At 34.6% G+C, this 27,065-nt stretch overlaps 1 protein-coding gene across 3 annotated transcripts in view; it reads left to right on the forward strand.

Annotated features, from left to right (window-relative positions):
* The window catches only part of LOC123706451 (solute carrier organic anion transporter family member 74D), a 61,057-nt gene that overhangs the window by 25,623 nt on the left and 8,369 nt on the right, over positions 1-27,065 (forward strand). For 2 of the 3 annotated variants that reach the window (XM_045655750.1, XM_045655741.1), the window contains exons 2-5: positions 7,960-8,678; positions 20,561-20,701; positions 23,587-23,718; positions 24,408-24,572. In XM_045655750.1, the coding sequence (XP_045511706.1) occupies positions 8,030-8,678; positions 20,561-20,701; positions 23,587-23,718; positions 24,408-24,572 (1,087 nt within the window). In that variant the 5' untranslated portion in view covers positions 7,960-8,029. Of the gene's footprint in view, positions 1-7,734; positions 7,889-7,959; positions 8,679-20,560; positions 20,702-23,586; positions 23,719-24,407; positions 24,573-27,065 lie in introns of those variants that run through there. The other variant, XM_045655733.1, reaches the window with a different exon arrangement.

Here is a 27,065-nt window from a genome sequence, read left to right on the forward strand (position 1 = left end):
GAAGCTGGGAGGTTAAGGACCTAGAGGGCTATCCGAATCACCCCCATGTATGTTATGCGATTTTTCGTATTTTCGGAGTTATGACGTTTTTTTTCTATTTTTCACCTATCGCCGAGTACGATGATATTTTCACTCATGGTGACGTCAATTATTGCGCTAAATGCTTGATTTTTTATTGTTTGCTAAGCTGAAAGATAAGCCAATTCAGTATGGTAACATTTACTATCGTTAGATGTTTGAATGGAATAAAAAAAAGAATTAAATGCCAAGAAAGATAAAATTATCCAGTATGTTCACAACTTCAAGGGCCCCTGTTGCTCAATGCAAGCGCGACATCACCGTAAAAAGTTGTCTTTTAAATTTCTGAATGCCTTTTATCATTTTTTATAGTTTCTTTTGCTACTATGAATTTCCGGGTTATTTCGTCCAAATTGTGGCAGTCTCTCGTCTTTGTAGTATCCCCACGGATAACTCATAAAATACGAAAAATCGCATAACACACATGGGGGTGATTCGGATAGCCCTCTAGGTCCTCTACCTCCCAGCTTCCGTTCATCACTACTTTTTGGGACACCCTGTATATTCCTTATCAATTAGTTTTATAATTTTTGAATAATATGAGAGCGAGATATATGGAAGTGCACACTTGTGCATACATATTAATGCTCTATTTATGCAACTTTAACGATATTAATTCAATTTAAATATATGCCTAGCTGGTTCCAAGTATCAAATTGGTCTATAAAATTGATCTAAGAAAATTGCACAGATAACACAAAAACGGGTTATAATTGGTAATGGAAAACACGAACGTTATAGAGTTGGTCTAACAAAATTGCACAGATAATGAAGTGTTAATCAGCATCAAATCACGGGAGATTAATTATATGTGAATTATCTGTGTTTATTAGCCGCAAGTTGGGTTGTTACGTCGGGAAATTAATTTGCAAATTGTCAGGTAATCACGCGACTGTAACTGGCAACCGGATTATTACATTGTTGGATGTTAGCAATATGTATGTTGTTGTTGTTTGTTGTTTGACTGGAAGGTGAACGAGAAGTGGGTAGATTAAGATGACCATTTTATGAAGTTAAATATGTTAGTAATTCTGTAACTTATTAGAAGTTTTGAAATTAAGAAAAATGAGCGCGTGTCCCGAGCACACGTGTCAGAAGTGAAAATTCTTTTTCAAAATTCAAAGATAACAAAATCGTCGTCTTAATCCATGACGTGATGGTATTGACATGGCGCGACTTTGAAATTTGACTAAAAGCGCTTAAAAGAAGTTTTGCTAAAAAAAATGATAATGTTAGTAGGTATGTGTGAATGGTCTTCTTTAATTCAGATATGTCTTAAAATATACAATAGCATCTAATCTATTGTTACAAAATGGATGGGACTGGGAATGATAGGGAAGGGATTGTGGAATTAGACTTATTGGAGGTAGAGCAAATTTTCGATGGTGTAAATAGAATAGAGATAATCTTGTGAATAATTACAAAATGAATTTAAAATCATGTTGCAAATGTTCGTGCTTACTTTTCTAATTATGCCGTCGCATTTCAAATGAGATGTCAAAGAATCTAATCATTGTGATGAAACACGATGTTACCTATCTAGGTACCTTATATCGTCGCCTATGAAACTCATTATTAATAGTTTTATTATAATCCTATATGAATTTATTTAACTAGTCTTATAGCAACTTATAGGTTTGAAGTGACTTATGTCTTTGATTTACATAAAATATTTCACTTTATATCGATAAAATGATAAACATGGTAATAAATAGACAAACGTCGAAATATCTAGAAATAAAAACCGGCTAAGTGCGAGTCGGACTCGCGCACCGAGGGTTTCGTACAAACCTGCAAGGTTTACAATTAAAAAAAATATATTATGTGATGTAACTAAAAATATATGGTTTTCGTAACTTTTCCTTTATCTATGCTATAAGACGTTGCTTCGTACCAAATTTCAAGATTCTGAGTTCACGGGAAGCACCCTGTAGGTTTTGATTCCCTTGCAAGTGTCGAAAATTTGCGGCATAAACGGCTGTATCTTTTGATTGCGTTGGCTTAGAAGTTTGATTTTTTCACAGCTTCAAGGGACAGTAGACCTGAGTAATTGATATAAATTTCAGCTTCATACCTCCACGCGTTTTTGAGAAAAAGGGTCTTGACAGACGGACGGACGGACGGACAGACGGACAACAAAGTGATCCTATAAGGGTTCCGTTTTTTCCTTTTGAGGTACGGAACCCTAAAAACGATCGTGATTATCGAATTATTCAATGAAAAATTGAATTGCCAAGTTTTTTTTAAATCGGCCTCTTCAGGGAGCGTCTATAATTTTTTGCTTATATTAGGTATGGAATCTATTTAAAATAATTTGAATATAAAAAACGTGGGACCCTCGTTATTTTACAATTCAAAAAGCGTGAATTGTATATTTATTTATTCAATAAACATTTAGCAAATACAGAAATTATAATAATCGAATAAGTAACAGAAACAATAACAGAAATTATAATAATCGAATAAGTAATTTAAAATGTAGGTAGTTGTTATAATATTCAGCGATAGATTGATTAAAACATTTATAATATGTGAAAAGTAATATCGAGAAAAATAAATTAAATAAGAACACAATATTTCCTTATAAGGAGCAATTTCATGCGAGCAATCAATTTAATTTAAAATTTTCAAAGCTGTCATACTTTTTATGTTATTCGCAGAAGCGTCTGTTAAGTTTGATAACACGCAAAGGACCATTTAAAGAGCATTTAATTAATTAATAAAGTGTATTCTAAAGAATCGGTTATTACCTACTGGGTACTGAGCAGAACTTATGCGTATTTTCTTACAGACAAGTAAAAACATAAGGGTTAGTTGTCATGTTTATAGAAGTTGCTGATATGATCATTAGTACATTTAGGGACTATCAACACTACATCTAGGATCGAGGTATTTGCTCGTCTAGGGACAGTCTGCTTTTTGTTTCTAGTGGATATGGCGGTAAACGGATCCAATGGTCTATGTACCTATATGTTACCACTGCAGATAGCTCATAAAGCTGCTTCTTTTGATTTTATTTTTAAATTTAAAGGTTAGATTTATTAGAGGTAAAACTACACGTTGAACATTGGTCAGGTTACAAATTTCATTTACGCTTTCCCTATTCCTTGTCGCTTTACAAAGGATGTTTTGTCAAAATGTCTCAAATGTTTGAATGAACAATCGTTTCACGTTTGCATCATGAAAGTAAAGTAACGCGTCTTCTTTCAAATATAATTGACGTAAAATCCTGACTCATAGCGGTTTCTTTTAAAGTATATTTCGGGAGATTACAGAGAAGTAATTACTTCTTAAGTGGAAAGCACATTTTTAAACGCTAATCTGATTGGAGAGAATTCTTTGGGTCGAATCTTATGTCGTGATGGTCGGCTTTCCCAGAAAGTAGAGTCTTTTAGTCCATATCCATATTATTAATGATTTATCATAATATTTATATGATGAGGCACTGTTTCATTTGATAATACATCTTTGAATTAGGTTAGTCTCGAAGGACCATTTAGCTTAGGACATGATCCCTTAATAAAATAGATTTTTTTAATAAAAATAATTGGCTTATAATTGCATTCTGAAACACGTGTTATAAATCAATTTGTTTGTACAAAACAAAGCTCTCCTAAGCGAGTACATCGTGAGGACTGAGGGCACAATGTCAGTATGTTGCGGATCACCTTGACCGACCGTCCTCTCACATCTTCGTGTAAGTCACGTGGTATGTTTGTGTGTTTGTGTATTTGTAATTGAAATTTAATTAAGTTTTTTCTCTTATATAGATTTCAATATATGTAATTAATAAAGATGTTTGATTGTTCCTTTTATGTAGTTTCAAGGGATTCACCGGGAAGCATTCAAAATTAATACTGAGTTTCGAATTTTATTTACGTTTTGGTTGGAAATTTATTATTTAGTTGTAAGTTTATGTTCCTTATCGTGAATAATGTAAAAGATACTGTACTGAACATTTTTGTCAGCACGAGTTATGTACAAGAAAACAAAATGGAAAGAAAGCCGAAGTATTCCAGCCTCAATTATTTCCGTATAATCTCGAGATAAAGCGGGATGTGAATAGTTTGCACGCCTTCATTAAATAAATTTACGCATGCAATTCTACACATTGCCACTCTCGCCTTATTTATTAGTCTCAGCCCCTTGTCCATTACCCAATTATTTTTTTCTTATAAAAGGATTCTTTGGTTTTGTTTTTTCGTGTGCGCTTTTTGCGATCTGTGAATTATTCTGTTCTCGAACGCACAGTTACATCGAAGTTTACATTGATTGATGTACCTCATTGTTTTATTGCGTTTTTAATTGTTTTATATGGTCTGTGAAATTTATTGGGTTGTGAGAAGTGTGGAAGTTAAAGCTTGCTAATAAAAGCGTGGTCTGACGATAATTATTTGATTGCGATCGGTGTTTCGATGTTATGCTATGCGACAGTATCTGAGGTAGATAATATGATCACATTTGTGTCGGTATTGCAGTATTAACGATTATTAAAAACCATTAGGAATGTTTATTAAAGAATTGTGGTTTTTGAAGAACGGTTATTGTTTTTGACTTTTAGCTCACTGTAGCATTAACGGTTTGATACATTTCAGCTTGTTATTCGTCATAATCATAGTATGTAGTGTTATTATTAACGTGCTTTACACTAATTACTTATTAAATTTAAAAATTTCAAAACACGTGCATGGTTACCAAAATGAATGATTTTAAAAGGAAGTTTTGGAATAGTTACTTGTTATCGTCCTCACGTTAAATACAAGGAGGTAAACGAAAATGTATCTAAAATAGTAATGTGAGTTTAAAAATTTTATTTTTAAACGCATTAGGTGCATCTACAGTTGTTTTGTTTTAGCTGTTGTGCCTTATCTGTACTAAGTAGAATTTTATTACGTCGTTCAAAACTTGCGTTCCTCCATTTTTTGTTTTACACATGTTGTTAATATCCTCTTCGTTTCTTTGCTGTTAATTCTTTATACAGAAAAGTTTGCCGAATTAGCCGTATCTTTTTGTGATGTACAAACATACGAATTTTTGATGTGGGTTGACGTTTAAGATTAATTGCCGATGGGATTATTTTGGAATGTCACTGAATTATAAGCGAGGACATGGGCATATACTTGTGTCGTGTCTTGCATAATTTGCTTTTGATATATTACACTAATTATATCCATAAATAAGTCATCAATCTGCTGTAATTATTGGTGTAGTGGTATGTTTGAAATGGCGCTTTTTACGCAATTAAAATTGTCCTTTTCTTGATATATTTTAAACTAGCTACCGCCCGCGACACCGTCCGCGCGGAAAAGTTAAGATTTATTTTTTCTACGTATTTTTCCAGGAAAAAAATTATCCCATTTTATGCCCAGGTTAATAAGGTATAATTATACCAAGTTTCATCGAAATCTAACCGTTAGTTTTCACGTGATGCCTGAACATACAGACAGACAGACAGAAAAATAATTTTTTAATCACATATTTGGGTTTGGTATCGATCCAGTAACACCCCCTGGTATTAATTTTTTCAATATTTTCAATGTACAGAATTGACCCTTCTACAGATTTATTGTATGTACATATAGATTTTAATTTAAATTTTTGGGTGCTGTAAGCTGTGACGAATTTGTTGATAAAAATTATTATAGTGACTCTATTTTATATCAATTGATCAATTTTGATAAACGAGAAATTTTGCTTATCTTATCAGTTATATTTTCGTGTGTACCATTTTTAGTACTGTACAAAATTTCAAGATACATATTTGCATATCATGTTAACGAATTATTAAAATATTTCGTAGTTTTAATATTAATGTCAACTATAATAAATAATAATGCTGGTAATTCTGCTATACTTCACGTTACCTTATGTCTATATTATAGTAACTAGCTTTACGTCCGCGGCTTCGCCCGCGTTTTCAAAGAAAAACCCGCATCGTTCCCGTTCCCGTAGGATCTCTGGGATAAAGCCTTTCCAAGTTACCCTCTATATGTGTGCTAAATTTCATTGCAATCGGTTCAGTAGAATTTGCGTGAAAGAGTAACAAACACACACACACACACATCCTCACAAACTTTCGCATTTATAATATTAGTAGGATTTTCATTTTTTGTAAACATCAATAAATAAAATAAATCACAAAATTATACGGTAACTAATTCCTAGTAGGTATTAACTTCAAAATACATATAAGAATATATTCATGCTTTTATAATACGCTAGTAAAAAATACACAAGAAAAATGATTGCCATCGCTTTCATTACGGCTAAACGATATTATTTACAATTTGTGGTGAGATGAAAGAGAAAGTTAATTAAGGCACAAATTAGTGCGTCCCGTAATAAATATACATCTGAATATAACTTTGAGAGTTTTCAAGTTTCAAGTATGTATATTATATGCTTTATTTATGGCGATAAAACTTCCTTACTGCGCTTATAAGGTTGACTTTTCCAAAATTTATGTCTTTTTAAAGCTTGTTATTATTACTCAGTTTTGGCCAGTTTAAAATTACTCGATAATAGGCAAATTTGTTGTGTAAAACTTGTTTAAAAGTTTGACGTAAACAAAGTATATATTTGTAAACAATATAATTTGTTGGTTATAAATACAACGCACGCTCCGTTTATCGATGCTTGCGCTTCGCTTATGTTGCATAACTATTTTTATTTTACAATCTGTGTACACTATACTTCTGTAAATATGCACATTATATCTAAACGATAGGCATGTACAAATTAAGAAGTGTTCGCTATTGACACATTGTATAATCAACGCCGAGTTGCGGGTGCGTATTCATACAAGTGTTATCAAGGCTATTTGGTCATTAAACTGGAACGTAGTGTGATAAATAGGGCATTCTGTTTAAGGTTGTTAGGCCAGTAACCCGCTTTACAAGTGGCTCACTATTCCCGCTCCAAAGATAGGTAATTAGGCATACGTCGATAGCGACGCGTTGCATAAGTCACTTATCGAAATGCAGTGACCAATGCGCCTCGCTTATCGACGCTCGTGGATTCGAAAATATTTGGCAATTAGCGTTATCTTCGGCCTGTGACATATCACATAGTTTGCCTCCGGGAGTGCGCCGCTCAGTACGTGCACCACCGTCCGCCTCGGTGGTCATCGGCCTCCCGTTGGTAAGTATTGCAAGTCCAGTTAGTCGGACCACTCGCACGCATTAATATTCCGCTCCGGTAATTGCACACCTAGTCGCTGATTCACCGAGCTACGTGTATGTACTTTTTTCGTCCCCATCATAAAAATATACTCGGAGACGCGGTTTGAAAGAGCGGCAGATAAAAAAACTAGCCACCTTCATCTACATTTGAATTGTAAAATGTAAATAGAGACTTTAAAAACATCACGCACGAGACAAAGACATTCCGTTGCCGGGGCGAGAGGGAATCTTCGGAGGAGGGCGACGTGCAGACGGCTCTCGTCGTGTGTAAATGTGTACCGTATAAAAAACGGATAGGCGGCCAATAAAAACCCCGTAGGGAGATGTCGAGGGGCGGGCGAAGCGGGTGCTGTGCACCGCGGCTGCAATTGCACGCTGCAGTCTCTCAGCGCCGGGCTGGGTGCGCGCACGCAGCTTTACCCCGCCACTATTATATCCAGTTTCTCCCGAAAGCATGCGCACAACTCGCCTCGAGTGCGACGACTTCCAAGTTCGTTTTCGCGATCGCTAATCATCATTTCTTGCCGGAAGCGTTCTTTGAGCTTCGCGTGCATTTTGTTTCCGCTCCGTCGGTCGCGTCAACTTAGGGGTTGATCACTATATCGTATTCGGTATTCGAGCGTTATGACGTGAGTTACATCGGTTGCATATAAATGATGTTTCGATAGCCGTTTTATAATTGTTATTTGTTTTGTGGCAGGGCACCCGTCGTCGCGGCGGTATCAGCGGGCGGGGAGGCGGGTCCCGACGGCCCTGCACCCGAGGAAAGCATGAAAGGCGTGGAGGCCACACCAGAGGAACAAGAACGGTTAGCAGCCGGAAATAACAATGGTTCCCTTGACTGCAAGCTGCCACCGGAGCAGCCGCGCAACGCATTCCACTCGACGCGCGTGTTCATGTTGGTGTTCCTGGGGGGATGGGTGCTGCAGGGCATGTTCCTCACGTACTTCGTGAGCGTGACGACAACGGTGGAGAAATTGTATAAGGTTGAATCGAAGACGACGGGAATATTGTTGTCGGCGACGGAGATCGGCCAGATATGTACGGCGCTTTTTCTTACATACTTGGCGGGACGCGGTCACCGGCCGAGGTGGATCGGTTGTATGATGCTGGTGCTGGCTGTGGGGGTTATCGGGTGCGTAGTGCCGCACATGCTGTACGGGACGAGGCTTATGGACGTGCACTTGGACTCGCACAGAGCGGAGGCCGCGCCGGTATGTTCGGCGGACAACGCGTCGAACGCGTGTGATGACGCTCACATGAAGAGCACGGCGGCGAGGTCGTCCATCACTGCGGTGGTCATCCCGTGGCTCTTCGTGTGCCTGCTGGTGGTCGGCGTGGGACAGACCGGCATCGCCACGCTGGGCATTCCCTATGTGGATGACAACGTTGGCAGCAGACAGTCGCCGCTGTATATGGGTGAGTTGTTTATTCATTCTTATCTTTGACCAGTTATTGATTTATAATAAGTACATATGATTAATTCATATTCATAAGATTAATTGCATGTAAAATTAAATTCCCATAGCAAACAAACTAAAAACAATTTAATAACAAAAAGCAATATAATCACAACAATTGTGTCAGTTTAAATTCATTAAATGCACGCTTCTTAAACTTCATCATTATCAAAAGCTCTATAATGATCGGGCGACCACTATGTTTTGACCCACAACGAATTCGGCCGGACAAACCGCAAAAACGACTAGCCGAGACGTGTTCTTAGCGACACGATATCTGATATGCGAAATTGCATATAATAACCGACACAGCCATGCAGCACTGTAATCTTCTTGTAACTTGCATCTTACTCTCACTGGCGATGTTCGAGCGAAGCGATTATGTCAATTGTGAAGAATTGCCATAATAGAGGCCTATGCTCTCGCAGGAATACGCTCATTACTTTTACTTTAGCACTAATGCCGGATTAGAACTAGTACTTGCTAGTGAAGACGATCCAATTTCTTGTACTTAATACGCAACTAGACTTTTCGATCGGGACATTCTTTAACGAGCAGATTTGAATTTTACTTCCTATCCTATTGTTACTTCATCAGTTTGGGTTAAAACATATTATGTTTTAATAAACAATATTAATGCAAATTTCATCAAAAGTAAATGCGATCCTCTATAAGAAATCCAAAAATGTTTTTTGGCATTGTGCCTCATGCATTTGTGTGTAAAAAATACAAGAGCAATAATGTTGATGTATCGATGCGGATGGTATTGTAGCCATTGTTTCAGTTTCCATTGCAAACGGGTTTAGCCGGACCTGGGGTACATACATACATACATACACAATGCACATACAATATACAAGACGTAAATAAATCTAGATGGCTGATTTTAGACTGTGTAAACAATTTTTAATAGTATTATTTAATAAGTAAGAAAGTAATACTTTTTAGCAAAAAATGGAAAAGTTTTAGAGTTTACATTATTATTTTAAAACGAATATTTTTTTGCTTATTTTAAATATATTTTATAATAAGTTATTATTAATCGTAGTTACGCGCAACGTGAGTTTTCGCAGAATTCGAAAAATACGAGCTTTTATCCACAGTTTTAAATTCGCTAGCTAAAGCTTATAAAAAAACTAGCTTACCGCCCGCGCTTAGCCCGCTTTTTCTAAAACCTAATAAATTATATACCAAAACCTTCCTCTTGAATCACTCTATTAAAAAAACCGCATCAAAATCCGTTGCGTAGTTTTAAAGATTTAAGCATACAAAGGGACATAGGGACAGAGAAAGCGACTTTGTTTTATACTATGTACCTATCTTCCTGTATTATGTAGAGTGCAGAGTTAAGGGAATCAAAGATTATGGCGCTATTACCCATTTTTTTAATGGAATACTTAGTTACAATGTCTTGTTTAGTCTACAATAACGATGTAAAATTATAGCCTGACGAGGTTTACGTTACAAAAAATAAAATGCACCCAGTTTTATGCACGAATGTTAATAAAACTACCTATGAATAATTTTATGCCCTTAAAATATTCTTTGGGACATAAAATTTTTATTTATGGATGTATTAACCCGTGGTAATAGCGGGAAAGGATCTATTTGCGATATTGTAGAGATATCTGCATGATTTTATGTAGTAGGTACATTGTTAGGTAGGTTGTTATAATATTGGCTTAAAAAGCCCTTTTAAATTATTTGTTTGAAAAAGTCTTGAATCTTTCATTGAAGACTTTTTCAATCTAGCATTTCATAACTTTTTCATAAATATAATTTTTTCATGAAACTGTTTCTTTCTTGAACTCAGAATGTTTAATTTTTAGTTATGAATGCTACTAGTACTGCCAAACTTAAAATCTAACTGATGCATTGCTTTTGAACTTGGGAGGTAGTCAATTCTTGGTTAAATTCCCTAAAATTTATCCTCAACTAGTGGTCCGCCCCGGCTTCGCCCGTGGTACGTATTTATTATCCTATATCCTTCTCCTGGCTCTAAACTACCTCCCTGCCAATTTTCAGCTAAATCGGTTCAGCCGTTCTTGAGTTATAAGTGGAGTAACTAACACGACTTTCTTTTATATATATAGATATGAAATTAATTTGCTCCATTACACGTGCGCTAATCTTAATTGATGTTATTTATTTCCTCTAAATTTAAATAAGGTGGAAAATGAATTCGCTAAATTTGAAATTAATTACATCTTACTTCTTCATTGTTTTCTTTTTGCGTCTATAGTAATTTAAACAAAAAATTACGCAATCAACGTCGCAATACAATATTGTACTCTCTCCCCTTACAATAAGATACATATTGCTAGAACGTGCAAATATCTGTAGAAAATTATAGAGCCTATAATCTTAATTGTTCGGTATCCGTCGGTATGTCCACTTTGAACACGAATCGCTTATTATGACACGTGTAAGTTAATCGCCTGCGGTCACTTTGTGCAATATGCCCTACATCTTTAATTTGTACTATAATTAAGAGGATCTATTCGTAATACTTGTATGGCTACTTGCGATTCAAAGCGAATCGTCTTGTGGAAATCCCCATTTGGCAGGTTTAGCTTGCTCGTATACTTACTTAGGAATTGTACACCTTTCGTCGCAAATATTGAAAATTGTATTCTGTTGTGTTTACTGTTTTATACTGCGGAGGATCAGTGCGTATGAAATGTTAATAAAGTCTAAAATGTTAAAAGTTATCATTCTTTTACCTGATACTTTATTGTATCCTATGAATTGTAAATTATTTGTTAACATACACCTTTAATTTTTGAGAAAGAGAAGAAATGTGTGGAATTTAAACTAAGATACAGGCCGTAGCAGTAGCAGGGCCCTTCATCACACACAACAACGATGCCAGTATTCCCAAGCTACTATGCTCTTTTTGCAATAAACATATTGAACATACAGAGCGGTGCCTACAATGGATACTCAATCACGATCGGATGTCACCAATTACTGGGTTTCACAACGAGATAGGCGCTGAATTGAACATAACAATTATGCAACCATGCAATTGTAGTTAGCGCGCGTGCGTTTACGAAATGTGCCATGTGCATGTGCATATGCTTGTATGGATGTATGTGTATGTGTGCTATTTCAGTTGTGCATCTGTGTCACTGGGACGGGACGTCTCGTCGCCACTTCAGCTTGTTAAGTCGTCTGACATTTTTCATACTCCTCTTCGGGAGTTATGATGTCCTGGTACTTGGATGCATTGCGTCATAGGTTATTTTTATTTAATTAGTGTATAAAAATTATTTATGTGATGTGAGGGGATAGTATCAGATGCTAATCGCGACAGTAGGTTTGCTGAAAATTCTGAAACAAAATGTTAGAAATTATATCACTTTTTCACCACACTCTCTTAAAAGAACGTTATTCTTATACGAATATGGACATTATAATTTGCAATAGAAGTCATTTTTAACTTCAGTTAATTTCGCAATATACATTTCTAGCCTCTACAAAAGACCCTTCTTATTCATAAAACAATAATGTGGCTCTTAGTTTTCCTACGGTTTTAGTGTAATTAAAATTTTATGAACATTGCGATAACAGTAAAAACAGATTATACTACCTTAATCTATCCTTTTCACTATATTTTTCCTGTTGACGCATACAATTTCTCTGAAATTTATCTCAACGCTAACGGTAGGAGGATGCTCGTTAAAATTTCGCACATATTTTCGGGTTTCAATGAACTCTCGTGAGCAACTTCGGTATTATTTAGTACTTTTTGATTTTCTTTGTTTTATTAAGAACATCCAAATGATCATCATCTGCTTTGCGAATGGGTGGTAAATGTTAAAAAATGTAATGACGATTCAAAAGTGCTTCTGAAAGAAGTTAATTCAAAAAATAAATGTGAGTCCATACACACGTAGAGTAAATCTTAATTTAACACGTCTGTTCGTTTAATTGGTAGTTAAATAAATACTAATGAAAAACATTTTTCAAGTTTTACGGTCGTTATTTTAATCATTATTCTCAATGATCTGTTTATAAACGAAAGCCCAGTATTGAATATATACAAATATCTATCTTCCATGCTCCACATTGGATTGGGAACGCGAGACTATAGAAGAAGTCTATTTACGTATTTCGGAGAAGTTTCCAAATATATGGAGCAAGGGCTTGCTTATTGTATGTTTTTTCTAATGTAAAACAGTTGTATTTAATCTTCAGTTTTGTTTTAATATTTTTTTTAATCAACGTTTCAATGTAAACAATAATCAATTTAACTAAATCAATCAATCAATAATAATTTAGGTATTGGCATGAAAATTACTTGAAATTTTAATGTAGGTACCTAGCCTATCTTAATCTAAATCCTAAACAATTAAGAGAATGATTTACACTAATTGACTGAAATAAAAAACGGCGTGTGGCACTCGGGGACTGCCGCGGTAAAGCTATTGCATGCTATGCCTTCAAGCCACACCTCCGCCCGTCGGAGTGGGGAGCGTGAGGTTTTTTCGTTACGGAATTTCTCGATTCGGTCCCCGCGCTCAAGACCCGCGATAGAAGCTATGCAATAGCTTTAAAATTCCCTTACAACTAGAAAGCTACATTTAGAAAGCGAGATAAGTGGATGAAATTTTATATGCATAATAGTTTAGGAATATTAGTTCAGACGAATGTTCACTACTGCATCCATTATCTATACATAGAATAATAAATCTGTAGAAGGGTCAATTCTGTACATTGAAAATATTGAAAAAAATAAATAGCAGGGGGTGTTACTGGATCGATACCAAACACAAATATGCGATTAAAAAAATTTTTGCCCGTCTGTCTGTCTTTCTGTCTATCTGTCTGTATGTGAAGGCATTACGTAAAAACTAACGGTTCGATTTCGATGAAACTTGGTATAATTATACCGTATTATCCTGGGCATAAAATAGGATACTTTTTATCCCGGAAAAATACGTAGAAAAAAATCTTAATTATTCTTAAATCTTAGTTTTTCCGCGCGGATGGAGTCGCGGGCGGAAGCTAATTCTAGAATATTCTAGAAGTAAGAAAGTTTGTTTAAAAATTGAAAGCAAAATGACGAACTATCGTTGCTCGATAAATATTGCCGTGGTTGACGTAGGTCAGTTACAAATGGATCGATTAGATTACTTATCAAAAGGTATGTGATACTTTGTTAAATTGTTACAATGTAATTGTAGCATTTGTCCAAGAATGCTCTTATTAAAGTAAGCACGGAAAAACAACAGGAGATTTATTAAAATTTAACATATAATAAAAAAAAGTATTACCTATATTTTTTAAAATTTTGCGTGACTATTACTTTCGTAAATAGCTTGAAAGTGTATGAGATATAATTTAAATTTTAATAAATAAATATCATCTTTGATCAAATAATTGAAATTTGGAAAATCCAAAAGTGCACGCCTCATAATCTCATCCTTTACAATAAAATTGATTATTTATACACTATAAATATAAAAAAGAAATAAAATAAAACTGTTGGAAAAGTAAAGAAAGCGGTACCGTAATAATTGAGCTATTTTTCTTGTGGCCCCACCTAGATGTGAAACTGCGCAGGTTTAAGGGACTGACTACCAACTTATTTTTTTAAACCTTGGCTTATAGTATAAAGAATCGAGTTTATAATGGTGAATTTTGAGTACACTATAAATATAAAAAAAAAATAAAGAATATAATATATAGATATACTAAAATTATGGAGAACAGTCGATATTTTTTTTTGTTTATTTAATAACAATTAAACCACATCGAATCAGACCCTGAAAAATGAAAGGGTTCTATTCCTGAGCATACTCAAGCGTAAGAGAAAAAAAAAGACTCGATTAGTAAAGTATTTCGGTCGCTATCGTGTTAACAAGAAAATCCTCCGCACATACAGACACACGGACGTCCAAGACAGAACTTTTTTAAACTGTTTTTTAACTAGTTTAAATAACAAAAATGACATCAAAAATATCATGAATGTTAAAAATAGTGTTTTTTCTTAATAGGTGTGTGTATGTATTATCTTACAAGTGCAATGTATGATACATAAAGACATTTTAAGTTTGAAAAATCAGATGTTTTGCGCGAAGTGACAGTAGTACCCACCTCAACGCTTCGCTTATGAGGCGTGCAATACTGTGAATAAAAATATCAATAAAAATCATGAGAGCGCTTTAATGGATTCTCTAACATGAATAATAAAATCGTAATAAATAATATTTCCAATATTTCGTTCTTTTGTAAAGCTTTATAAACAAATTCTTAGAAAGAATGTTTTAACCCGATTTCGTTTAGTTTTTTATTCGTCATATTTCAGAAAATTCGTTATTCAGTTCATTGACCGCAAGCCTAGCCAATATTTACATTTGGCAATACATTCATTAAACTTTCAAATGCTTAGTAATTATAGTGATTAATTATTACGTGTAATTTTCCTCGTTATTGACTATTCTAATTTATTATATGTAGATACTTATCTATGTATGTATAGGTTCTAATAAAGTATTATATTATCTGTGGTATGGGTAATTTTTTATATGTTCGTACGGTAAATGGTTTAACTGTAATGTTTAAAACAAAAGACACGGAATTTAACTAACTCTGTGAAATTTGTAAAATTGCGACAATTGTTATGATAGAGCCCTGATAGAGCTCATCAAATACCAAAAAATATATAATCACTAATTATAATATGAATACATGGCTCTTATGCCGGCTACTCACGTACTTGCACTTGGGGCAATATTGGAATTGCACCCTTAATTAGCTCCTTAATTGATGTGTCCAAGCAGGGGCAATTTATAAGATTTTATTTATTTCCGAGACTTACTAGAGACCAGCTGAAATTGCTTTGACTGTCGTGCAACCGAGATTGTTCTAATATTGCCCCTGGGCAGGTACGTGATGAGCCTGCTTTACACGTTTTCCATTCAAATATAATTTGACAAACAAAACAAACAGTAGATAAATAGTTGAAATATTTACGTCTCGAAGTCGAATAGTTTTTATTTATTTATAGACGTGTTCGTATGTCAAAGGGGAGGTCTTTTGTTGCCTCCATTTGCATTCAATGAATAGAAAATTATTTCAATACGTTTATTTTTAACATTTTATTAGTTTCACAAGTATGTTTGTATGTAACCGACTCCTTTAGACTAGATTTTGACCCACTTTAACGGGCTGATTTTTATTTATTTATTTATTTTTGTTTACCAACGTTTCTTTACATTACAGATAAAATATCAAAATTTACATGCAAAATTATACGGTCAAAGTAAAAAAAAACACTTTACCTATACTTACTCAAAAAATAAGTTTAAAATAAAATTATAGGTACAATAATTAATGATGAACAATAAACAACAATAATATATTCTGTACTTATATTATCTACTATGCTATTCCTTAAAAATTGAATGAAAAGTTCTACAGAGCTTGTTGGATTTAATTAAAATTTTGTACAAGGATCGGTGACAAATAATTATATGAGATATAAGCGTTTTTTTTAAGTTTTTTGAAACTATATTAATAACTAGCTTCCGCCCGCGACTCCGTCCGCGCGGAAAATTAAGAAAAATAAAGATTTTTTTTCTACGTATTTTTCCGGGATAAAAAGTATCCTATTTTATGCCCAGGATAATAAGGTATAATTATACCAAGTTTCATCGAAATCGAACCGTTAGTTTTCACGTGATGCCTGAACATACAGACAGACAGACAGACAGACAGAGAGACAGACAAAAATTTTTTTAATCACATATTTGGGTTTGGTATCGATCCAGTAACACCCCCTGGTATTTATTTTTTCAATATTTTCAATGTACAGAATTGACCCTTCTACAGATTTATTATAAGCGTTTTTTTTAGTTTTTTGAAACTATATTAATTATTATTATACATATTATTTGTTCCGGTTGTGAGCATTTATAAAATTTATACGATGCATTAAAATTATCTGCAGTTGTAATCTAGTCGTGGTTTAATTGCGTTCTTAATATCGCACCGGTATTTGACTTTCGATTAGTGAAGTATTATTATTGGTTTTGTTTCAATGGTTAGCCGGTGCTTTTGGTTAGTGTTAAAGTCGGCTTTTAAGCTGGTGTTTGATTAATATAGGTATCTTAGCGAAGAAATCGGAAAAATTTATCTATTATTGAAAATAAAAAAATATATTTTTCAGTTAATGCATGACGTGTTGACAATATTTAAAAGAAAATTGTATTTTATGAAGTCTATAATATGATGAACCATTTAAATAATTTACGTTGCAGCGTGTTAGGTCTTATCAACCTATGTATATAAATATATATGAACAAGACTTGACGCAAAAACCCGAAAGTATAAAATCTAGAAATCCCGGTTTTTATACATGGAACTGAAGTTCAGAGCAGAAATCGTCTGTATACCTAGTTAAAGTAGGTATCAAATAATAGATAGGGAGGCGAGGTAGCTAAATGGCGTAATTCAACGGCGTCGTCGAGACTTATCAAAATCGAAAGAGAAAATAATTTCGAAAAGAAAAGCTTCTATGGTAAAAACCATTTTAGCGGTGGGTTTGGCGTGTACGGATTTTCAAAAATGTAAAAAAAAAACAGTTACTTGGGCATTCTCGAGCGCGTCAGATATTCATACTACGTATGCCCCAAGTCCCTCTGATAACAACGGTATACTAATCTGCCGGTTTGCGTGGTGGGGCTAGGCATATAAATTCGTCAAAAATGCACAAAAAAAAAAAAATTTACTCGAGCGCGTCAGATTTTCGGAAGGGGTGTTAAGTAGGCCCCAAGGAAGCTCCCCTTAAAAAAACTGACGATTACGACATGACGATAAGTTATGATGAATTTTTGAAAATGCAGAAAAAAAGAGTCCTTTTGAAATACTCGAGCGCGTCAGATTTTCATAGGGGAGGTTTATCTCGGTATCCTGAAAGCATATTTTCTTAATCTGACAAAAATGTTGGTGGGTTCTCTTAATCTGACCGAAAAAGGTTTGTGGGTTTCTTTTTTTTAATCATCGTTATTTCATATCAATTTTTCTTAACTCCCTCAGTTTTCGAGATATACACAAAAAACCGGGAGTTTGAGTTTTTACGATGTTTCAAGTAAAAAAAGTTTTAACTTTGGACAAAAATGAAAAGAGACCTTTTTTTGTAAAATAAAATTACCTTTTTTGTTTATTTAAACTTTTTTTTTTTGAAAAAGTAAAGTTTGCGACTTATATGCTGCAACGCGTTTTTCGGAAGATGAAATGGCTCCTTCAGACTTCCGGTCATGCGGAAACCGGCAGATTTTGTATTTTTAATAAGTTTTAGATTATATTCTTCAAAATAAAAATAAAAACAATCACGCTCGAGAATGCCGGATTAACGTTTTTTTTTTACAAGTTCGCGACCCTATAACTCGGCGGCGTCAAGGACTTATGGTCAGATTAGTTAAATTTAGTCTTAAAACACTAAAATCAACCCCCAATATCTTAATCTGACGTGCTCGAGTATTTCAGACTATCGATTTTTTTTTACTAATCTGATCGTCTATCCTAGGCGCGCGTCACTACATATAGAGCTAAATAGTTAACAAGGTTGTTCTATTAGGTCTAAGGTATCTCTCATATCTTAAACTGCCACGCTCGAGTATTACAGAAAATTCCCCTCTTCGCCTCCCTATCTACTTGAATGACAAAACTGACACAATCGGGTTATCATCAAGAGTTAGAGTAACCTTATTATATAAACTATTGTGCGTACTTACCGCTTTTGTGTTTCTAGGTTCTGCCCTAAAAACTATTATCTAAATTGCATCGCACTTAATTAACAACCGTTTAGGATTAAATACCAAGTGATAAATATTATGCAATGTTTAGATTAAATTTAGTGCAAACCCTTGTAAATAACTTGAATGGGAAATGGTTGAAATAGTGAAAGTTTATAAACCACATGAATTAGGGAAAAAAGTCATAAGAACTGAACAAATTGCGGTGATTCATATAACTGTTATGGGGGAAAGTAAATAAGAAAGATACATCAATAGGTACTACAAAACCGAAATTTTTGAAACTAGATCCATGTCAAAGAAGCTATATTCTCCACCCCAAGTAACATAGTAGAGAAAAATGATTACGTAAGCATTTTATACGAAAAAAAAGACACTTTATTGCATAATGCACAGATACAATTTACACACACAGACACAAATAAGAAATTAACACCATACAAATCGGCGGCCTTATCGCTTTAAAACGATTTGTCAATAAAACTATATTCAAAATTTAAAAATTGTCAAAGAACAAGGGTACCAAAAGTGCATCTCTCACACATGCACGTATCACGCAATCTCGTCACGTCTCTATAGCCAGTGTACAAAAACAGGACTTTCTTAACGCCAATCAGGACATGTGGCCGCCATTGTTTACATGTAAACAGATTTGTGAACGTGTTTTTTGTAGCGTAGATGCTCTATGCGGGTAAGAAAGGTTTCGTTTCGAGATAGGTGGGTGTGAATTTTTAGTTGATAATGAAAACTGTGAGAATAAAGTAATAGAATATTATTGCTATTTGGCGCTATGAACATAACAATGAGTTGGGTACATCTCGAGAACAAGTAGTAGCTGATTACATTGCAGCTGCGATTCATAAAAGACACATAAAAAGCAACGAGAATGCAGGCATTTATATTTTAAATTTGAGTAGGTACAAAACATTAATACCGGAATTAATGTCGCGTGAAGCTTTAAACGAGTTGCAAATAATTTTAATTACGCAATTAGTCATTTTTGACCGTCCAATAGTTTTTAATTCGGGAATACAGTGCTTCAAGTTAATTACGTTTGGAAACCGGTAAGAACTGTTATACAGATGCAAACGCATTTATCAGATGAAAACAGTTCAGGCGAGATTAATTCATAATTAAAAGAAATACAGCCTGTAATAGCGTGGATGCGTTTCGTAGATAACGAAGTATTACGGCACGCAGAGGGCACTTAAAAGATAATAAAAGTTGCAACAAGCCGCTTGGCGCACATTTTCGAAAACGCTCACGAGTATCATTATTTATTACCGAAGCGTATGATGATAATAGGAATATGTTTTATATTCTTTTCATCGTGAGGCAGGCGGGCCAAAATGCACTGAGTGCATTTTTTTGGCAAGCGATACTGACGATTTCTCCGAATGATTTCGTTTGGAACTTAAGTACCTGATTGTTTTTCGGTCAATCACCCGGTTGCTTGTAACTCGTGTGTTAGTTCGCATTATCATTTATCTTGTTTGAATTTGATTGTTCTGACTGAAATATTGTGACAAAAACCTTCAATATTGCAACAGTTATATGGAGATAGTTCCCAGATCAATTTCATCTTGTCTGCATTGTTTTTCTTTTGTTATGCAAGTTACACAATATGTCTGTGTTGTCCGTGTGACATCTTCATTGTTGCCTCTGATTGCCGTCTAGTTGAACGAACTGTAACGAGACTTCAATCTTTCTTAGCTTTATTGAAACGGATCGCAGTCGAGCTTGTGTTCATATCAATTATTCATAATGAATGTCTCGGCTCCCTCATTAAAATCGTTAATGTTAAGTGCATTGCCGGCTCCAGTAGGATTTCCATGAAATAATTTAATTCTAACATGCAAGTTACGTGCTGCGTTTCATTGAAGCGTCTTCGTCTCGAATTTCAAAGCCCCCAATTTAGGATTATGTTCGTTGACGCTGTATTAGAACGTATAATTAGTAAGATATTTTATTAAAAATATTTACAATTGTAACTAGTCCTAATAAGGAGTTCTAGTATCTTGAAAGAAAAAGCCTTGTCTTGAAAGTCTTATAAAATGTTTTTCTCTTTTGTTCACAGCAATCACAATTGGAATCAGAGTAATAGGACCTGCTCTAGGATTTCTCCTTGGAGCCTTATGTACGAGGGTTTACGTCGATCCATTAAAAGACCCTGGCTATGAATACAGTGACCCAAGATGGGTTGGGGCTTGGTGGCTCGGTAAGTCAGTTTTTTTTATTAAGATAAATACTCTAGCTATTAAACCAAACAAATATAATCGCAGACCCCACACACAATAAAAACATAATAATATGCCTCACCTTGGTTATTTAATGTATGTCGTGAATCTTTTAAAATGGTTAATATTTAACCTGAGTTACTTGAGTGTTAAATCTTGTACCCCATTATGTATGTTCCCTTACGCGACTTCGTTCAAAGTTCATCCGGCAACGGACATATTTATTGTTATTGGTAAACGTTCAGTCTTCCAGCGAACTGTACCGGTATAATGTTCCCATTGAAACATCCTCTACGGTGTGGGAGCTGGAATTCCTCCATTCACACATCGCGGAACTGTCAGCTACCGTTACACAACCATTGGCTCGGATTTGCGCGCAAAATCCACGAAGAAAGCACCGTCGTGACTTACATACTAATTGAATGCGTATGACGAAGTGATATTGCAGCGCTGGTTAACAATGACATCTTTATTACGCACTGGGCAGAGTTTGCAGTCCTCTGGTTTTACAATTATGCTCAAGTAGAAATTTGCGCCGAGCGTGCCTCGACTAGCAATAGTTTGGATTCGCAAATTGTCGAATGGTTCCGCGTATTTCCTTATTGTTTCAGTTATAAAGTTCATCGATGGATACTGAATTTTAATACCCGTTTTATGGATATTCGCTACCGGCTTTACTATTCCCTTTATACATTGTAAAGCACGTTGAATTTAAAATTATTATTCTCAACTTAACGTGCACCGTGATTTAGATTTCTTCACGTTTGCTTTATAGTAGAGAAAGGAAAACCAGTTAACGTATGTTGATGCTATCAAGTTTACTCAAATATTTACTGACTTCTCTGAATCGGTATGTTTTCTACTTGATTTTATTACATGCTTTTATGTTATCAAACATATAGTCTTATGTACTCAGATAGTAGTGACAGTTATAAATTCCATTCATATCCTTTATCGGCAATAATATTTTAGCGTGCCCAACTCTGTTTATCGGTTCAGTGTAAATTGTTAATACTAATTTAGCATAAAGTTTCACTCTTATTTTCAAAAGTTGTTCGAACGCAAATGATTTATCGGTAGCATAATTTAGTATAATGTTCGCAATTTTGTGCAAAGATAGGCGAATTAAAATCAGCTGCTCGGCGGCAGCAACGCGATGCAATTTTCTCTCAGCTTTCGCTTTTTCTCGGCTCACATCGTCACGGACGCACGTTTTGTGTTATATAATGTGTTACATCACGGCGCGTCACCACGACTAAAATAAGCGTTCTATCCACACGGTCACGGCCAAGGCTGCGCGCCTCGTTGTCGACAATTATGCCATCGCCAGCCGTAATGAGGATTTAGTGGGTGGACACGCGAGCACTTTTACTTTTAAACCGGTCGAGTGACCTCGCTCTATGTCAAGAGGTTACTGTCTGGATGTAGTTTCTAAATATTCAACAGGTCCGCGTTCTATTTGTTAATGCGAACAATTTAAATCCTCGGACTTACCTATGTCTAGTGAACGGCCTTGACTCCACCGGCTGGCCTTCGAGCTGAGCCGATGTGGTCTGTTTTGATGTATCAGGATACATTTTGGCTCATTATGAGCTTTTTGTTTTGTAATTATGGGGATGTGCCCTCGGAGAATTCGCATTTGCATACGAATTGCCCGCAATAAAGAAAATTAACGTTGAATTTCTTTGTTTACTAAATGATTTGTGTGTCTCGAAGTATTTACATGTGTATTTTACGACATTCAATAAGACGTTTCATAAGTCATTAAAAATATGCAGGTTTTTTATTTGCTGTCGACAGCTGATGAAAACATTAGTATTATTTTATATTATATTTATATCAATATCAGTGTCTTTATTTGTTTTTTTCTGCGCTAGCTTTAACTTGGCAACTATTAATAGTTGTTTCAGTAAAAAAATGTTCCGAATAATTGCATTAGTAGTTTATTAGCATCGTCTTAATCTGATTTGTGAACATGAAGTTTACGATTCGTCATTGAGTCATTGATATTTTTGGCTCTGAATCGATCGTTAATATGATAATTGTAATAATTGCTGTATTCCATATCCATCTTCGATTAAACAATGTATGTGTGCTTTGCTCTTTATTTGCTCCTTCTCGTTTTTGCTTACGTATAGATTTTTTGCTCGTGTTTGCAGGAATAATAAGCGTTCTGTATTTGGTGTACTGGATTCATTAGTATCATTCAATTTATGGTAATAGTTAAGCCCGATACATATAAACATGTTAAGTGCGTCGAGGCGTGTTGATTAATGGGTAAAATCAACTCGCGATAGCAAGTGGGAAGACTATGCGATTTATTGCTTACCCCAGGTGTACTTTAATGATTTGTATGTATAAGGTAATTATTATGTTGCGTGTCGGATTTTTCGAGTACCTTCCATTGTGGTGTTACCTTGGGAACGCTGATTGATAGTTTTGTCATGTAATGAACAGACACCCACGTCGCTTGTTATTGTAAGGTTTTATCTTCTGTTATCTCCGCATTAATGTGTGTAATATCATCTTTTAGGGGTGGATGACCTAAATTGTTTTAATTAGTCTTCATACGTGCGAAAACATTATCATAGTTATACTTGAAGTATATTTAGATAGCGTTTTTAACTTGGTTTATAATGATTCACTCTTTACACGTAATTACGAAGTAATGCATGCAAAAAGTTACATTGTTTGCAGAATTTAAAATGATAATATGCTTTCTCGGAACTTCTGCAATACGGATGTTTAAACAGTTTGAAAGTTCATGCATTTGGCCTGAATTTTTGAATGTGTTGTTAAATATGTTGACATTACATACAGTGGGAAGTTTTGTGGAGATATTTTAATAATATTTTATTTGTTATAGGAATGGTATTCATAGCTGGCTTCATAGTGCTTCTCTCAGGGCTGATGTTCTGTTTCCCGCGACAAATAAGACAGAGTCCCGTGCCGCTGCCAATAAAGAAGAGCAAAGAGAAGAATGAACCGTTGTTTAAAGGTAGGTATTACTCATTTATTTATTTAAGCAGATGCTTTTCTAAAATTAAACAGGAATTGGACATTTAAAGAAATACAAAATGAGTCTATTAATTCTACCTTTTCTAACTTCTCTTTAGTTTCCACATCTAACATCTACTGCCAAACTCCCCTTTTTCACCATTTTCAGACTTCTTCGCGACCATAGCTCTGACTAACGTGGTCTGTGTTACATTGGCAGCGTTTACTCTTTTAACCATTTCTTCTATATTTACTATCCTGATACCAACAGCCATTTATTTTATTTATTTATTTATAACTCTTTATTGCACAAACTGAATTATGACAAAAATAACATTAATACATAAGAAAGGCATAGTTTGTACAAGAGGCGGCCTTATTGCTAAGCAGCAATCTCTACCAGGCAACCTGATGGACAGGAAATGTATGAAGTTAATGGGATAGTGCAAAAAGAAGAAAAAAATAATAATAAATAAATAAAATTATGTAAGTATCATAGATACCTACTAGGTACATAAGTACATACTACTACAAAATAATACAAATAAATAAAATACATATATACATACATATGCATTGTAATAAACATATACATACATATTATTATAGCCATCTTCTTTTGTGCCAAATACTTGTACCCTGTAGTACCGATACCTACTATATTGTTTATTCTACGAAAAACTCTTGCAGATTTCTTCGCGACCATCAAACGGCAGCTCACGAACGACATCCTAATGTGGCGAACAGCCAGCTCCGTACTGCACTTGATGCCCATCAGCGGAGTCTATTCCTTCCTGCCGAAATACCTGGAGAAGCAGTTCCGGCTGCCCACGCATGATGCCAACCTTGTCTCGGGTGAGGTACTATGGGGATAATGATGATAAAAAAGAAAAATAAGTAAAAATAAATTTGAAAGTGGTACAAATAGGCCTATTAAAAGATTTCAGGGTTCAGAGAAGGGTTATCTTCCAGGCAATGTGTCGTAAATAGAGATATAAAGAGGCAGTGTTATACTTACGCAAAATCTTTTAATTATAATTATACTAGCTCACCGCCCACGGCTTCGCCCGCTTTGTCTAAAACCTAATAAATTATATACTAAAACCTTCCTCTTGAATCACTCTATCTATTAAAAAAACCGCATCAAAATCCGTTTTAAAGATTTAAGCATACAAAGGGACATAGGGACAGAGAAAGCGACTTTGTTTTATACTATGTAGTGAATAGGAAGACTATTTTGTTTTATGGTGACATTTTCTCTCGTGTATTTATTTTGCACATAATATCTACAGTAATCCAAAATTAATAATGCACATGCAAATCTTCGCTAATTGTCGTATTTCCGAAGACACTCGAATCATTGAATCGTAAGAGCCCTAAACAACGAACTTGCATTTTACACCTTGTTCAAAAGAAATAGAAGTCAATTCATGGTCATACACAATCAAAAACAAATCGGGCGGTAGGTGACGGTAGCCTGTCAGTCAAAAAACTCAAAAATCCGTCAGTTGTCTTTAAATATTGGTGGTGACTGCACGTGTTCTCTTTGTGTGGAATTATATAGAGCTGCTATTACGTACCCTTCTTGGTTTTGTTTTTAAAGGTGAATTGAATTAATCGATGAAATGATTTACACAGGTGATGGCAGTAGGGAAAGTGAAAATGAAGAAGAGTTCCGATGTATCTAAAATGTCAGAAATAAATATAATCCCTGATTTTGATTTTTTTTATTTTTTTTTGTAGTTGTCATAATATTGAAGAATGATCAGTACTGTAAATACTTTTGAACTGAGATTTTAATGATAAGATTTACATGTGATAAGGTTTAAATATAAACCTATGTTTGAAAACCATACTTTATCTACACTAATACATGTTATAAAGAGGAAAACTTTGTTTGTTTGTTTGATTGTGATGAATAGGCTCATAAACTACTGGACTGATTTTAAAAATTCTTTCACCATTCGAAAGCTACATTATCCACGAGTAACATAGGCTAGGTTATATCCCGGAAATCCCACGGGAACGGGAACTATGCGGGTTTTTCTTTGAAAACGCGGGCAAAGCCGCAGGCGGAAAGCTAGTACAATATAAATTTTGTATTATTTTAACCTTCTTTTCTTCCATCATTACACCAGCTTCAGTAAGACACTTTAAAAGTACTATAAATTTTCCAAGTAAAACAATCCAACAAAGATAATATATTCGCAATCGTGGGGTTATACTCGCTATTTACTTACAAGGAATTATCGAAACAGAATCGTTACTTACCTACAAATACATATTAATCTCTTTTAGCACAAAACATATAATTTGACTAAATTATGCATGAAGAAAATGCATTTAACCGCTCTATATAGATATCATCTTCGGACTCTCCGAGAATATGACAGTTGCCGAACAGTGACGAAGATTTCTATGCGCATTATTACTTTTGGATTACTGTAAATTAAAAATATTTTCATTTTTTGCACTTAGGATAAATATGATAAGTATGATGGATTGATAGCGAAAATAAATTTTATCTTCATGTGAATAATCGTGGTATCAGGTTATTATTTTATAACGCTCTGTTGGTCAAGGTTTCAACCGTATCCACTATATCGCACCTTCGGTAGAACAAGGGCACAATTACAGTTTTTGCAATTTTACAGGAGAGCCATTTTAAGATATTTGTAGTACTTAATGTGGTCTAGCTATGATAATAATTTTTTTATGGTTGTTCTGCTTTGTATGACATAAACTATATACTATATTCTTTTAGGTGTATCGTTTACAAATATTAAAAACTGCTAGTTTTTTTTTAATAATATTTTTTTCTTAAGTAGGTGTACATTTGTGCCCTTGTTCCACCAACAAGAAAATTAATTTGTAAATATGGCCATATCTAAAGCTTTAAGTTAATAATTTTGGAATGATAATAACGTGTTTTTTTGGATAAATGTTTTATTTTCTTAAACACTTTAGAAAGCCGCAGTACTTTATCACAAAAATAGAGATCAAAACTTACTAATCAGCCATTACACATCTTCAACAATCTGAAACTATTATGTTTCCTAGCAAAATTCTTTGGAATCGCTTTAAAAATTGGAATAATATTATATTAAGATAACAGAACAAGAAAGAATCATAATTCAATTCCTTGACATTAAATAATTCCTCCTTTTTCGTGGCATTTTTTATAAGGCTTATGTATTCTGCCGGAGTGCATATTGATATTGGGCCAGCTTTTTTTGCACGTTTTACATTCCAGAATGGACGGCATCGGCTTTATGCTGGGTCCCCTAATTTATGTATGATCGATTTTATAGGCAACTAGCGGTCCGCCCCGGCTTCGCCCGTGGTACA

Source organism: Colias croceus, chromosome 1 (assembly GCF_905220415.1).
Source record: "Colias croceus chromosome 1, ilColCroc2.1".
NCBI lineage: Eukaryota > Metazoa > Arthropoda > Insecta > Lepidoptera > Pieridae > Colias > Colias croceus.